General features: G+C 40.8%; 1 protein-coding gene across 7 annotated transcripts in view; it reads right to left on the bottom strand.

Annotated features, from left to right (window-relative positions):
- The window catches only part of ASPH (aspartate beta-hydroxylase), a 223564-nt gene extending 206353 nt beyond the window's left edge, over nucleotides 1–17211 (bottom strand). For 4 of the 7 annotated variants that reach the window (XM_059902196.1, XM_059902198.1, XM_059902199.1 and 1 more), the window contains exon 1: nucleotides 16847–17208. In XM_059902196.1, the coding sequence (XP_059758179.1) occupies nucleotides 16847–16964 (118 nt within the window). In that variant the 5' untranslated portion in view covers nucleotides 16965–17208. Of the gene's footprint in view, nucleotides 1–16846 lie in introns of all 7 variants that reach the window. The other 3 variants (XM_059902203.1, XM_059902195.1, XM_059902202.1) reach the window with 3 other exon arrangements.
- Nucleotides 17212–17425: the final 214 nt, after the last annotated feature.

The following is a 17425-nucleotide window of genomic DNA, read 5'->3' as shown; positions in this document are numbered from 1 at the left end:
CTTGGATAAAAGTCTTGTTCTAAATAGAACTTTTCTGCTCAACATGTTAATTCGGATCAGCAGAATAAGCTTCTCTCAGCTTTATAAGCTAATGTAAAGATTTTAAGACACAAAGTAATCAAAATCACAGGATGGTAAATTTTAAAAGGCTTCCACAGTTTTCTCCATGCACCTAAATATGCATTCATTCGACAAATACTCTTGAAATCCCTGCCCTGCACTACAGCAATGAACAAGAGAGGCCGCTTAGCTTACAGTCCAGTGGAGGAGAAAAACAAATACAAATAAACTAAAAATTCATTTTGGTAAGTACTATATTAGGGTAAAAGAGTATATGGATGCAAGAGGGAAGAGATATGGGGATATATGTATATGTCTAGCTGATTCACTTTGTTATAAAGCAGAAACTTGCACACCATTGTAAAGCAATTATACTCCAATAAAGATGTTAAAAAAAAAAGAATATATGGGAAAATGTGGATAAAATAATCACTTGGGAAGAACCATCCTCTTGAATTTAAAGATATATAGCATTTTGAGGGACAATCTTCTTTATAAATGTTAGCATTGTTCATATTTTTTATTTTTTAATTAAAATTGACAAACTTTAATCTTAAGTCAAGAAGGAAATATTGATATTTCTTACAAAAGAATTTTAAAAGCCAAAACCAAAAAATAAAGGGAACAAAAACTTAGCAGTATTTCGGTATTCACATAAATAATTTTACTCTATCTATGAGTCATTTTTAAGAATAAAGTGAGGAGAAATCAAAATCTTGCAAAGTAAGCAGAGCTTTTCTAATTTCACAAAATGCAGAACAAATAAATGCCTGCTTTGGTCCAACCCTCCTTCCAATCAGAATGTACAAACTCTGAATGCTTCCTACTGGCCTAAGTACTACAATGTTGAAACTACCAGCAAGGACTTGATCGATTTAAACAATTCTCCACATCTTAATAATTTTTATTTCTTTAGCTCCAACACTTATAAACATCAAGAGGACTTTGTGATCTGTCTTATGGCCCATACCATAAACCTAAAAAAAAAAAAATCCACCTACACAACACATAATTTTGGAGCACTTATTACATTCAAGGCAGCGTAGAAGACACAAAAACACAGCCTATATACTCTCAGTGCCCTTTTGATCTATGAGAGGGAAGTAAGACTTTTCCCTGTATTTGTTCATTCTAATATTTACTGAGCACCTACTACACCCAATCATTTAAGCACTGGAGATAAAAAGAAAACGAAACATGGTGTTTACCTACACCAAACATTAGGAGTAACTCTCCCAACCCTAACAATTACTCTAGACCAGGGTGAGTAAACTGTGACCCACCTCCTATTTTTGTATGAACCAGGAGCTAAGAATGGTTTTCACTTCTTAAATCAGTTAAAAAGAAATCAAAAGAAAAATGTAATAACATGATCATGAGACCACAATGCTGACCCCTGATCAGAACAACGGTGGCAACCCCTCGGCAGCCAGCGATGGTGAGACAGGTAGGGCTGAGCCAAGGAGCCCTGCTCTAAGCAAAACAGAAAAAGTCCCCTTCTTCTGCTGAGCGTGAACAGGGAAGCAAGCAATCCCAACGGCCGCCGGCTGCCATCCTGAATCCCGGAGGAGCCAGCCTCAGGATGGCAGACACCTACACTGAGAGGGTGCATGCCCTGAGGACATTTTGAGCCACTGATCCTACCACATTTGGTATGAGCACATCACATCTTTTTAAATGAAATCAATTCCTAAACTCTTCACGGGAGTTTGCATCTGATGTCTGTTCCTAACACAGAGCTGCCCTTACAATCAAGCAAGAATGAAAGAAAACAGATCATCACGGTACAAAAGAAAATGTCTGTTTTGGTCGTGGTGGTATCACCCATATAGAATAAGTGTAGTTAGGAAACGCTTACTACATGTCACTTTGCAGCCAATCTTCATAAGTATGATATGAGTATTATTATCTCCATTTGAAAGATGGAGAACTACTTAAAGATGCTTAGAGAGGTTTGCTGACGTACTAAAGGTTAAAACTGAGTGGCGGCGCTAGTACTTGGGTCCAGTTCAGTCTGATATTTTGTTGTCAATGATTGGGTCACACTTTCATCTGCTGAAGGAACCTGTGAATCAATGAGGATGCTAAAACAGTTGACTGCAGAGGGCGCTACAGAAGCTGGGGGAGGGGGAAGTGGGTTGCAAAACCCAGCCTCTGGGGAGACAATGAAGGGAGAGTAAGAAGAACTGATGGAGGAGCTGCATCTTGAAGGAAGTACAGGAGCCACATAGGGAAAGAGAAAGTGAGGTGCTGTCACGGAAGAAACAGCAAGTGCATGTGTGGAGACTACAGAGAGCGATTAAATATGGCTTAATTAATATACATATAAAGGGAGCAAGGCTGCGAATGGCTAGTGAGGGTAAGAGAGGCAAGACCATGAAGTGCCTCCTAGATGGTGCTATGAAATCTGAACTACACCTTGAGTACCCGGGGGAACTACTCAAGGTTTTCCAATAAGGAAGAGACATGATCTAACTTCCAATTAATGAAGATGACAATGACAGAAGGATGAAATAGGACCAGTTATGAGTAATCTAAGCAACAACTACCGAGGATCTAAAACATTCAACTAAAGTAGCTTTGGAGTCAGAATTGGGATCTTGACTCCAGCTCCGACCTTTACGAGCTCCATGATCTTCAGCAAACTGATCTAAGCTTCCATTTCTTCATCTACAGAAAGGGAATTCAGAGGACTACTGTGAGAATTCAGTGCTGACGTATAAAGAAGTACACAGTGTCTGACACATAGTTAGCAGTCAGTAACAGGTGCTATGTTTTTCCTCTGTCACGACTGTTATTAAGTGAAGATTGTGTGGCATGGGATTAGAACCGTGCCAGGCAAAGAATCCTCGGGAAGACTATCCTTCAGGGAGCAGATAAGGAAAAGGAACAAGAAGAGCCCAGTGGATCTGGGACTAGTCTCTGCTGAGTCCAGAAAGACCTGAAGGAGAGAAGGCAAGGAGTCATACTACTCATTTGCAGTATCTGGCTGGTTAGAGGAGGGAGAGTACAGGATCTCTGTGTCTTCTGTTTTGTTTTTCATTTAATGAGAAAGACTAAAGAAGGGGGTCCAGGCTGTGGGAGGGGGTGGAGGAGAGTTCTCAGGGAGAAGGTAGTGACAGTTCAGGTCTCTGAGAAAGTGGTGCCCACTAAGGGTCCTCGAGAGAGACCCAGGACTCCGACCGTAGCCTTGACTTCCCTCTTAGGTGGGTGGGGGCCGAAGGTCCAGGAGAGCTGTGACTGCCAGGATTTTAAATCCTAATTGTGGTGCTGGCTCATCTTCACTCACCCACCACCCCGTTGGGCTTGCTCCTCAGTCTGAAGAAAGAAAAGGAGCGTTACTGAACTACGTATTCAAGACCTACTTCAGTTGTTGGGTACTTTCATGCCCAAATCAGAGCAAAAGCTTGCTGAGATTCTCAACTGGACTGGTTTTTGCAGCCACCATAGGTCCTAGACCATGTCTCCTCATCAGCCTCACATCAGTTGCCCCCCAGTGCCATGCAACTCAAAGGCCAACCCCACCCACCACTGAAGCGATGAGTACTCCTCAGGACGTCCTCTGGTCTCCCTGCACAGCGGGAGGAAGCCACATGCCGCAACTGAATGGAAAGTAGTAGGTCCCGAGCTCAGAAAGTTGAAGATTTAAATAGCTGGGGCTGAAAACACCGGTTTTCAACTAAGAAACCACGGAGAGCCTGCAAGGCATTGTTGAGGGACCAGGGAGAGGGAAGGTCTTGAATGTACGTAATTTATTCCAAATCAGTACTTACTTAAGCTGGGGACCAGCTCTCTGTCTTACTCAATCTCATTCTATCCTTATTCATCATCTCAAATGTCTCACCGAGCACAAGACCATTCCAACAACTGACTTATTAACACAAATACTGCACTACCTCCAGAAGAAAAAATAAATACAAGTTGCTTATAAGCTTTGCACCTTCACATACACTAATTTCACCTTAAAAATGCCCTGCTCTACATAACCTTACAGAGCAAAAGGGTAATTTTGTTTCACACATAAATCTACTAGTACCACAGAGGCCATCAGTAACTGTATCTTAGACCTATGTCAGCCCTCGAGGCCTCCAAGTGTATTTACTGGTTAACAACTAAATAGACGGAGTAGCTAAAACCCATAAAATAATCAAATAAATCTGAAAGTGCCAGAAAATAGAGAGTGCAGACATAGGTCTACAATTATATTGTCATATGGTTTTTGACAAAGGCACCAAAAGCAATCCAATGATGAAAGCCAAGTCTTTTCAACAAATGGTGCCATAACAACGGGATATCCATAGGAAAAAACAAAAAACTAATCCAAAATTGATTTGAGATGGATCATAGACCTAAACACAAAAACTAAAACTACAAAACTTCTAGAAGAAAATATGGGAGGATAGCTTTGTGACCTGGGAATAGGAAAAGCTTATTAGACAAGATACAGAAAACAACACCATAAAAAAAAAACACCATTAAAAATACTCGCTCTTCAAAATATTTTATTTAAAAAATGAAAAGGCAAGCTATAGACTGGGAAAAATATTTGCAATATATATATCTGAAAAAACTATCTAGAATATATAAAAATTCCAGCTCAATAACAAAAGGACAGAAAAGCAATAAAAATGGGCAAAAAAACCTAAACAGAAACTTCACAAAGGAAGATAACAATGTACATGGCCAATAAGCACAAGAAAAAGTACATGACATCATAGTCATCAGGGAAAGACAATTTTAAACTACAGTGAGAAGCCACTGAACGCCCACCAGAATGGTTAAAATTAAGAAGACTGACAACCCCAAATGTTGGTAGATATAGAACAACTAAAATTCCCACAGTGTTGGTGAGAGTTAAATTAAATTGTATAACCACTCTGGAAACACTTTGGCAGGTTTTTATTTTTATTTTTTTAATAAAACTAAATATACACCTACCCTATAACCCACTAATTCCTGTCCTGGGTATTTGCTCAAGAGAAATGAAGAAATATGTCCACTAAAAAAAGAAAAAAAACTTCTCCAATATTACAATATTCATAGACTTTTCTTCATATTAGTCCAAACTAGGAAAAGCTCAAGTGTCCATCAATAAAAGAATGGATCACACGTTGTGCTATGGTCACACAATGAACTACTTGGCAATAAAAAGGAACAAGGTACTCATACCAGCAACATGGATGAGCCTCAAAAATATGCTGAGTCAAAGAAGCCTTACACAAAAAGTATTTACAAAATGAAGTTCTAGAACAGGCAATACCAATCTACAGTGAGAAAAGTTAGCACAATGGTTGCCTCTGAGGGCTGAGGTGGTAGCAATGAAGAGGGTTGAGAGAATTTCCTGGAATCATGGAAATATTCTTCATCTTGGGTTGGGTTACACAGATGTATACATTTATAAAGACTCCTCAAATCATATACTAAGATTTGTGCAATTTACTGTATGATAATATTACCTCAGTGGGGGAAGGGGGCAGGGGACCATAACAAATGTTGAGCTCTAATAACAGGCATGCATACATGTTTAGGAATGAGGTATACTGATGTCTACATCTTACTTTGAAATGCATAAAAGAATAAATTGATGAGTATGATATAAAGCAAATATATGAAATGTTAACCACTGCAAAATCTGGATGGGATCATCATACAATTCTTTTAGCTTTGGTGTATATTTTAAATTTTTCCTAATAAAAAGTTAGTTTAAAAAAACAAAGTAATAAAGTACTTAGATTATATCTAATAAAAGAGGCATATCACTTTTGGATAAAATTATAACAATTCATTGTAAGACTTAAATAAGTAGGAAGTTACACTATGTCCATGTACAGGAAGAGTCCATATAAATTTGTATTTGTCCCAAACTGTTCTATAAATTCAAAACAATCCCAGTCAAACTCTGAAATTTTTTCATGACACTTAACTTGATGAGCAGATTCTAAAAGGACACAGGCAAGGAAATGTCCAAAAACATCTAGGATAATGATGAAAAAGACAGGGTAGAAGGACTTGCCCAATTCCACATGCCAGGAACAAAACAGAGCCACAGGTAGCTACACACAAGAGGTGATACAGCAGATTAGTGTAGAAAGAAGACAGTTCAGTTAATGGTACATGAAATTTTCATTATCCATTCTTTAAAAATATTGAATCAGATCCCCACCTCACAATATATACAATAATATCTACACCCCACAGTTTAGACATCTAAATGTGAAAGGCAAAATTTAAGATATTTTACAGAAAAAAGTAGAAAATGTTTTATGATCTGTTAGAAAAGATGTGTTAAATAAAGCACAAACCATAAAGTAGAAAACAGAAAAATGCTATTATCAATATATTAAAAATCTAAAAATTCTGTTCAACAAAATATACCACAGAAAATGACAATGTGAATAATCACAGACTGGAAGAAGCCCTTTATCACACAATCAAATGGTTCAGGATAAAGAAAGAAATTCTACAAATCAAAAATTAAAATTAAAATTAAAAAACCTAAAAAATATAGGTTATATGTAAAGAATTCACAGAAAAGGAAACTCAAGTAGCTATCCTCACTGGTAACCTCACTGGTGATGAGGTAAATGCAAGTTTAAAACGCAAAATGCTACTTCACACCCACTAAACTTGCAATAGCAATATTAAAGGTTACCGAGCGTTGGTAATATGGTTGCACCACACAGGTAGCTATATTCATGGGAGGTGGGAGTGTAAAGTGATACAACCATTTTCGGGTGAAAAAAAGGGTAATACCTAGTAAAGTTTAATATGTGTATTTTCTATGACCCAACAATTCCAATCTTAAATTATGCTCTAGAACAGGGGTCCCCAACCCCCGGGGCCAAAGACCAGTACTGGTCGGTGGCCTGTTTTACGACCGCTCCCCATTGCTCATGCTACTGCCTGAGCTCCGCCTCCTGTCAGATCAGCGGCGACTGTGAACTGCGCAGGCGAGAGATGTAGGTCACAGGCTCCTTAGGAGAATCTAATGCCTGATGATCTGAGGCGGAGCTGAGGCGTTGATGCTGGCGCTGGGGAGCGGCTGCAAATACAGATTATCATTAGCAGAGCGGTCTGTCTGCACAGAGACCATAATAAATCAAGTGCTTGCAGACTCCCATCAAAACCCTATCAGTGAGTGACAAGTGACAACTAAGCCGCATCTGGTGGCAGGCTTTATAGTGGCAAGTGAGTTGATGTACTTCAATTGTACAGCTGCATCTGGTGGCAGGCTTTAAGTCAGAATCCGACACTTATTTTAGTCCGCACGTAGCCTGCCCGTTATTTTATTTACCGCTTCCATCCATGCCTCTTTCCCACGCTGTGCACTTGTCTCAGTCACAGTTTTGTTAAGCCCACAAACTAACCCTAGCCAAAATCAGTAAAAAACAAACGTCACTGGAGAACTTTGAAAAGGGGGAAACACGCAATGATGAAACAGCAGAAGACTCTAAGACTGCCAACAAAAAGAAAGCTGCATTTAAAAGAAAATGCCAAGAGTCCTACTTAAATTAGGGGCTCCTTGCAACAGGTGATTCACATTCTCCAAGCCAGCTTTGTATAATATGTGGTGACCTGCTATCCAACGAAGCCATGAAACCTTCAGAACTGCTTCACCAATGGAGACCAAGCACCGTGCATTAAAAGACAAGCCTTTGGAGTTTTACAAAAGAAAAAAATGTGAACACGAAGAATGGAAGCAATTATTAACAGCCACTACTTCATGCGCTCAGTGTCTGCACTGAGAGTATCATTCTTAGCGGCTAACCGCATTGCTAAAGCTAAGAAGCCCTTTACTATTGGTGAAGAGTTGATCCTGCCTGCTGCTAAGGATGTTTGTCGTGAACTTTCAGGAAAGGCTGCAGTTCAAAAGGTGGCACGTGTTCCTCTTTCGGCTAGCACCATAACTAGATGAACTGATGAAATAGCAGAGGATACTGAGACAACTGTTCGAGAGGATTAATGAGTCACCGTGGTACGCAATCCAGGTTGACGAGTCTAGCGATGTTGACAACAAGGCAACAATGCTTGTTTTTGTGCGATATATTTTTCAGAAGGATGTGCACGAGGACATGTTATGTGCACTTTTGTTGCCAACCAACACCACAGCTGCAGAACTACTCAAATCTTTGAATGATTACATATCAGGAAAACTGAATTGGTCATTTTGTGTCGGTATATGCACGGACGGAGCGACTGCCATGACTGGACGGCCTTCTGGTTTCACTACTCGGGTCAAAGAGGTCGCTTCTGAATGTGAGTCTACGCACTGTGTCATCCATAGAGAAGTGCTGGCAGGCTGAAAAATGTCACCCAAACTTAACAATGTTTCGCAGGATGTGATTAAAATTATCAGCCCCATTAAAGTACATGCCCTTAACTCACGTCTGCACAGCTCTGTGAGGAGATGGACATAGAGCACACACGTCTTCTCTTACACACAGAGTGAGATGGCTTTCTAAAGGCAGATCACTGGTCAGAGTTTCTGAGTTAGGAGAGCCGCTCCAGAGATTTCTTTTAGAAAAACAGTCACCACTGGCAGCACACTTCAGTGACACAGAATGGGTTGCAAAACTTGCTTACTTGTGTGACATATTTAACCTGCTCAACGAACTCAATCTGTCACTTCGGGGGAGAACGACAACTGTGTTCAAGTCCGCAGATAAAGCGGCTGCATTCAAAGCCAAACTGGAATTATAGGGGCGACGAGTGAACATGGGGATTTTTGACATGTTTCAAACATTAGCAGAGATTCTGAAAGAGACTGAGCCAGGGCCTTCTTTCTCCCAGCTGGGGCATGATCCCCTATCTCAGCTTTCAAAAGACTTTGAGCATTACTTCCCACCCACAAAAGACCCCCCGATCGGGGAAGGAATGGATCCACGCCCCCTTTGTGAATAAGCCAGGTGAACAGACTTCCGTGCTAGAACAGGATCAACTGCTTGAGATCACAGATGACGGTGGCCTTAAAGGTATGTTTGAGACAACTTCAAATCTCCATATGTCTGGATTAAAGTCAAGACGGAATATCCTGAGATTGCCACAGAAGCACTGAAAAGCCTGCTTCCATTTCCAACATCCTATCTTTGTGAAGCAGGGTTTTCTGCAGTGACAGAGACCAAAACAAGATCACGGAGTAGACTAGACACAAGCAACACACTTCGGGTGTCACTGTCTCCCATCACCCCAGATGGGACCATCTAGCTGCAGGAAAACAAGCTCAGGGCTCCCATTGATTCTGCATTATGGTGAGTTGTATAATTATTTCATTACATATTACCATGTAATAATGATAGAAATAAAGTGCACAGTAAATGTAATGAGCTTGAATCATCCCAAAACCATCACCTTCCCCTGCACCCCGTGTCTGTGGAAAAATTGTCTTCCTTGAAACCGGTCCCTGGTGCCAAAAAGGTTGGGGACCGCTGCTCTAGAAAAACACTTAGACATGTATGGGACAGACAGCTCTACGAGTGTTCAGAGCAGCAGTTTTTGAAAGAAGAAAAATGAAAACAAAGTGGTCTTGGACCCCAAAATGGCTAAAGAAAAAGTAGCACGTTCATACAGTGAAGAACCATATATATGAAAACAAAAAGCCAGTTTGGTACAATCTCAAACAGGGTCAAATGAATGTGCCAAGTATGAACCTATTCATAAAACTTCTAACATGTGCTAAACAAGTGTTTATATATGTATGTATATATATGTATATATTTATGTTTCTATACATAGGGATATAGATATACTTCCTAAGCAATTTTCGTATATATGGCATTTAACAGCAGATATATTTTATGCAAATGGATATACAGTATATAATATGCAACATAACATTATACAACATATATTACATATTACATATTGTAAAGAAATGCATGACAATGATTATCACAAAATATTTAAGAGCGGTTGGAAAGGGATAACACAGGACAGGAGAAACCAAGAATTTGGTGACATTTTACTTCCTCATCTGTATGGTGGATACGTGGTAACCACTGCATTACTCTTTATATCCATGTAAACGTCTTAATATGTAATATTTCAAATAGATACAGTTTGAAAGAGCAGCACATAGAAATATTTGTATTCTGAAAGTTAGAGAGATGGCACGCTACCAAAAAGCAAAAAGCATAAAGCATGAAACAATTTATAAATACTTTATAAAATTCAGTAAGTGACAGCCACCTTATTCAAATTGATTTGATTCAAAGAATGGAAAACTTAAATGTTAGGTATTCCTGCAATAAACACTCACAACACAGATTTTTATTTTCATGTTACGGGAAAGAAATTAACTTCTAAATAAAATTTACCTGTGAACCTAAGACCAATCAAAGACTTTCCAGGAGACCAATTCAGGAAAACTGAATTAAAACAGAGTGTGAAAGATAGTGTGAGAAACTGTATATTAGCAATATAATAAACAAGAACCAGAAGTTAGACAAAGGGGAGAACAACAAGACAGCACCGAGTCTGCACTAGGGAATGACAGCAAAGGCTGTCAAACCTATATAAGATATGGGAAATGGCAGCTATACAATACTGGTGATAGAATAAGATTATTTTCTCAAGTCATATTTTCTTACTCAAAATTAAGACTGTTGCTTGCTGGCTTCCATACAGAATGAGTCACAGGGTTAAATCTGTAGGAACACATGCAGGAGAAACGCTGGCACCTCTCCAAGTACAGCAATAATGGTTTCCACTCTGACCAGACACCCTCCCGCCCACCACCCCCAGTCCCACCCGCGTTAGAGCACAGAGAGCCTCTACGGCACATGAGAACAGTCATACTACAGCCAGAACGACTGGCCAGCCACCTGGAACTCTCAGGGGGCCAAAGAACAGCCCCAATCCTTCAAAAGATCTTATGTCACTATCTTTTCTAAAGATTTATTCACCAAATAAAAATGCTGGAGAGGGTGTGGAGAAAAGGGAATCCCCTTGCACTGTTGGTGGGAATGTAAATTGATACAGCCACTATGGAGAACAGTATGGAGGTTCCTTAAAAAACTAAAAATAGAACTACCATACAACCCTGCAATCCCACTACTGGGCATATACCCTGAGAAAACCCTAATTCAAAAAGAGTCATGTACCACAATGTTCACTGCAGCTCTATTTACAATAGCCAGGACATGGAAGCAACCTAAATGTCCATCGACAGATGAATGGATAAAGAAGATGTGGCACATATATACAATGGAATATTACTCAGCCATAAAAAGAAACGAAATTGAGTTATTTGTAGTGAGGTGGATGGACCTAGAGTCTGTCATACAGAGTGAAGTAAGTCAGAAAGAGAAAAACAAATACAGTATGCTAACACATATATATGGAATCTAAAAAAAAAAAAAAATGGTCATGAAGAACCTAGGGGCAAGACGGGAATAAAGACACAGACCTACTACAGAATGGACTTGAGGATACGGGGAGGGGGAAGGGTAAGCTGGGACGAAGTGAGAGAGTGGCATGGACATATACACACTACCAAATGTAAAATAGATAGCTAGTGGGAAGCAGCCGCATAGCACAGGGAGATCAGCTCGGTGCCACCTAGAGGGGTGGGATAGGGAGGGTGGGAGGGAGACGCAAGAGGGAGGGGATATGGGGATATACGTATACATATAGCTGATTCACTCTATTATACAGCAGAAGCTAACACAACATTGTAAAGCAATTATACTCCAATAAAGATGTTAAAAAAAAAAAGATTTATTCACCAAGTAAGCTCAAAATTTCCTTTGAGTCTAACAGGTTATCTACAGCAAATCTGTCCTCAGGTGTCATCAATCTGATGAGAACTAAATTACACTCACCGATTTGCCATTAAAAGATATCCACATCAGCCAGAGGTAAACAAGACACACCCTTGAAAAACAAATAATATATGCAGACCAAATGCCTGAAGCACCCTCATTAAAAAATAATAATGACTGACAAGGAAATATCCCCTTGGCTCCCAGCACTACCAGGAGAAAGTGAAGTGGCTAAAGCACTCGACTCTGGAATAGGTGTCCCTACAGTGGCACATAGAGATGAAGAGAAGGAAGAAATGGACATCCTAACAGGCGCGGATGCTGGGGCAGCAGATACTGAAACACAGGAGCCGCCCGGAGCACACTCACGTCTCCTGACAGATGGCTGAGGCTTTCCCCAGAGATCTGGGTAAACTGCAGATGGGTTCCATGTACATACAGGATTTATTAAAGAGAAGTGAATTTTAAAGTGTTCTGTATCTTAGTACAGAATGAAGTCAAACCACGTGGGAGATGCAGAAGTACCCAAGACACAAACTAAGTTGCATATTTTCATGATATTAAAACAGTGTGCGCGAGTAGCGTCAAAAGACTGAAATATATCTGAGCTCCAGTAACAGAAGATAGCACAGATCTGGGAGGGGTTAGAGGGTGAATCAGCAACTTGAAGGGTGATGTGCAGATGGGATACTTACACCCCCCAGAGGTAGACAGAAATGTGCCAAGTGATACTCAGAGCCCAGTATAAACATGACCTCTAAACATCCACTTAAACAGATGCTACACAATATAACAGAAAATGATTTCTTTAAATAAATCATAAAAAAGTTTCAAGCATGCAGTAGCCTGCTTCGCTCTACAGCCTTATATAGTCTCCAAAGTTTTATACTCACCTTTACCATTAGAGGTACTTTAATGAAAAATCTGAGGAACAGGAAGGCATGTAAAATTGATTTTAGGGCTATCACAACTCTGAATAATTCTTTCCGTTGGAGACCAGGATTAGAAATTTTGAGTGACCTGCCACACGGTTCTTAAACGGATACGAATCCAGGTCATCAGACTTTCCCAAACTACATTGTCTTTCTGCAGATAATAAGGTTTATTCTACTGGGACCAGAGAACGCAGGGGCGAAATTTCCAATACTAACTAAAAATAGAGTGGATAGCCTACACGATCCTTTATCCAACTTACCCTGTTGGCAATCAGCTGAAAGTCAGAACCTCTCATTTCCTAGTAATCTCTCTGAGACACACGATTTTCGAGCAAAGCTAAAGTATGGAACTCTCCTTTTACTTCCTAAGCCAAACACAGGTTGTTAAAATTGTGTTCAAGAATTCCCTCAGAACATTTTTTAGCCCTTGGTTTCATACAATCTGGCCTGGTGGTCAAAACGCTGTTCATCTGAACACAAAACAGCACACAGTTCTTACGGTGGAAGAATTATGGCCCTCCTATGTTTTCATTCTAGAATGACTACTGGAGGATTAAGCAACTGGCCCTAACTGACATTCTCTGGCTAAAGAAAGGGAATTTCACTAAGGCCTCCTCATTCAAGGGAACCAGAAGGCAATCAGCAATGTATCGTATCCGTTAATTACTAAGTAGTCTAAGAAATACTGACAGTAAAAAGGAAGGAAAAAAATTCTAAGTGATTAACACCCATCAAATATCTGCAAATGTATAAATTTTACAGTCTATCAATGCACTTAATTCTGAATACAATAAGCCTAAAGAAATAAGACTGCTAGGGGCCAACTCTTACTACTAAATCCAAAACCTTTTGTTAGCGATTTTGAGAGAATTAAACAGCAGTGGCCGAGCATTTTTTAAGTAGATTTCCATCAATGGTTTTGAGTGTGTACAGGGCTGATTAAATTTTAAAAACTAGTTGGTGTTACATAATCTGAAGCTTCAAATTGAAAGAGGAAAAATTGTTCTACAGTGACACCTACCGGTAAAGCATGATGTAGTAGCGCGACACTATTAGACAAAATAAACAGATGTTTCCTGTAGCAAGTTAGAAGCTACAGGGAAAGACTGATTGATACTCCAAAGAGAAAAGCTAAACAAAAACATTATACATACCAGTGTCTGTAACTACAAAATAAGTCCCAAAGTACATCGTTATCCCTTTTAAACAAGATTTTCAAATCAATAAATCTGAAAGAGGTTTCCCTTGGCCTCAACTGGCCATGCAAGTCAAGATTTTATATGCAAGTTAAAGGTAAAATGTCCAATTTACTCATGTTTCTTTTATATTTTAAAGAATAAAACTGGAAAAGGTAAAACTGAGCTCTGCAAAAAACTAGACATTTAATGTTTTCAATTTAAGTTGAAGAGTTAAACAAAAAACAGACACCTGCTTTAAAAATCCAAGTGTTATGTAAAGCCCCAAAGTCACAGTTTCAAAGCACCACTTTTGAAAAAAATGACCACTAAGATAAACAGAAGTCGAGATAATCACATTTTCCCTAAAGTGCATGCTTCAAAGGACTGGGTCCTTTTTCCACTGTACTTTCATGCACAAATTTAAGAAATAATAATGTTTAATGTGACCAATGTCATCATCAACTTCAAACTCTCAATGCAAAACATCTCAAAAAACACACTATTTGAGCCCACGCACTTCTTCTCAAACTAAGATTTTCAAATATACTGTTTCACACATAATTTTAGTAAAAGCAAAGTTAATCAGTGGTATGACAAAAGGAAGACTTTTCTTAAATAACTAGGTGTAATATGCCACAGACAGCCAGAAGGAAACTTAAAAGATAATCTACTTTAAGATTTCCATAAAATCTTATAAAATTAGAGAACCTAAAGTCCAGTACTATAATATAATGATCAAATAAGAGAAAACCTGGGTTTAGTCTTGGATCATCCATTAACTAGTTGGGTTTCCAAGAAGTACATAACCTTTAATGAGCCAGACAATCTTTCTGGGCCTCACCGTAACACCACAGCTAAAATTTCTTCAGCTTCTATGATTTCCCCAGCACATGGGATTGATTTGGGCATCAATGTCTACACATCAGTGACCCAATAAACACAGCAACAAAAGAGAAGTGGCTCGATCTTTCCGGTATACCCTACTATAAGAAACCAACATAAACAGAATCACACTTTCACACTGCAGTGTAACTGTTTACAACTCCGAGAATCCTCCTCACCATCTTCAGTGCCTTCCACCTGGCACACAGTCAGAACTCACCATTTACTCAAAAAAATAGCTGCGGAAAAAGAATGCTCATTATGTAACACGCAACACTCCAATACCAACTCTCTGTTTGGAGATTTTTCTGGTAATACAGATACTTCTCTCTTTTACATGTTCTCTTTTATACACTATGTCTGTTTCATGACAATTATAGAATCGATGTGTAAAATACTTGAAAGGCTGTAGATCCTCAAATACAGACAGAACTTGCTCTAAAATGCCTGAATATGAAAGTTGGAATATATTCATTTAGGTCCTAACATTTCCTAAATGTATTACCTACCTGTTAAAACTGGTTTAGTTCTTGAACCACTGGGGGTGGGAATATAATACACACTTCCTAATACTTCCTAATTCCCACCAACAACAGGCCACATAATGAAGCAACTGCTTCAGATATAGTTAACCCACTCTACCCACGACTGCAAAGGACAAAATGGAACAAAGATGTGCTTTCCTTGTAAACAGCTACGGAAAACTTTTGAAAACAATTAACATTAAAGTCTTGTTTATCAGCTTTCTCTGCTTGGTGCTTAAGCTATCCAATGGGCTCTTCTCATTTAGAAACTTTAAAAAGGGTAGCCAGAGCTGCCTGAGACAAGTGCATCTACCCGTCTGCCTGTTTAAGTCAACTGACTGGCATTTAAGGGCAAGTGGCAAAGGAACACAAACTTTTACTTACGCCAAAGGTAAATTAACATGCTTGTTTTGAAATTCAAACTATACTTTTTCTCTACAAATATTAGTTCTCAGAGTGTAAATTTATGCAATGATTTTAACTGCACTACCATTTAAATTTATTCATCCACTAATCAAATAATTTATTGAGCAATTATTAAGGGCCAGACCCACTCTAGGAGTTGGGAATAGGGGTGAACAAGGAGTGAGTGAGACAGGAAGACAATACACGTGAAAATAAATAATGTCGGATAGTGGTAAGTGCCATTTAAAAAACAGTTCTTTAAAGTATGACTATAGTATTCTGATTTACTTTCTTGATACATATAAATACATTACTTGCAGACCTCAGGAAACAAAGAATCTAAAATCATTTCAAAAAAGAAAGTTTACAGCTCACATTCAATACACATGTGTATAGCAGTTTCAATATCCTAAATATGAGTCAAAGGAAGTATAAAAGAAACCGAGAACCACTGAAATATGAGATGAAACAGATTTAAAACATCTGTTCTCCCTCTTTCCTGGATAAGCCCATGGAAGAGAAAGGTGAATATCCATAGATTTTTTTAAAAGACAAAGAGAAAAAATAGAGAAGCTCGCCCAGTATTCGCACCATAAGAAAGCTACATAAAAGCAAAAATATCTAAGATAGTCTTCGAGAACATTCGAATCACTCCCACACACTCACCCCTGCAGCCCTCATAGAATATTCTCCTTTGAGTTGCTCTCAAAAGCTGCTGGTTTGCCAGGAACTTATTTTCTCTGACTTTGGCTCATTTCCAAACTCCCCAAAACACGCACGGCAAAGGTAAATTGTTTCTCTTACTCCCATCACCAATTACACGGCAAGCCAAGAAAGAGTAGATCAATACGATCTCCATCTCGGCTGCGCACTGCAGGTGAAGGACCGGCCGGGAAGGGGTTCCCTGGCGTGACCAACCCGAGGCCGCGGACCCCGCCCGCCAGGCCCACCGAGCGCGGCCTCCGCCCCGCGGCCAAAGGAGGAACGACACGGAGGATGGAGGAGACGCTCCGCGGCATCTGGGACGGTGGACCCGCAGCGCCCGCCGCCCGGGCCCCATCCCCAGGGCCGGCCCCGGACCCCGGCCCCGGAGCGCCTCTGACCTCTCCGGGCCCCGGGGCTGCTGCTGCCGCCGCTGGTGCAGCTGCTCGGGCTGCTGGAACTGCTGCTGCTGCTGCTGCTGTTGCCGCCGCCGCCCTTGGCATTCTTGCGCGGGGCCATCGCGCGCACCGCTGGAGCAGGCGAGGGGTGGGGGGCTCCCTCAGGGCGTGGGGGACGCGGGCGGCGCGGGGCGCGCTGACTGCGGCGGGCGCTGCAGCGGGTGCGGGCTGCGGCTCCAGCAGCCGCGCGGGTGTCTCGGCACCGCCCGCAGCGCCTCTGAGGACTTTGGCCCGCGTGCCTCCTGCGCACGCCCGGCCCTCGCGTGCGCCGAGCCGGTGACTGCCCTCCCGACGCGAGAGCGCGCCGCTCTCCCGCCCCTAGGCCACGCCCCTTCTCGCCTGAGCCCCGCCCCCTCCCCGCCGGCGGAAAGCTGAGTGACGGGACATGAAGCCAATCACAAGGGTCCCTATGAGGGGGGCGGAACCCGGCCGCGCTCCCCCACCCGCTACAGATTTAGGGCTGTTCTGGCGCGACGCAGCCGCCTGCTAGCGCGAGCTGCTTTCGACTTTCCAGACTGTCCC

The sequence above is a fragment of the Balaenoptera ricei genome, chromosome 17, assembly GCF_028023285.1.
Source record: "Balaenoptera ricei isolate mBalRic1 chromosome 17, mBalRic1.hap2, whole genome shotgun sequence".
Classification (NCBI taxonomy): domain Eukaryota; kingdom Metazoa; phylum Chordata; class Mammalia; order Artiodactyla; family Balaenopteridae; genus Balaenoptera; species Balaenoptera ricei.
Note: the sequence above shows the minus strand (reverse complement) of the source record. Positions and strands in the feature narration are given on the sequence as shown.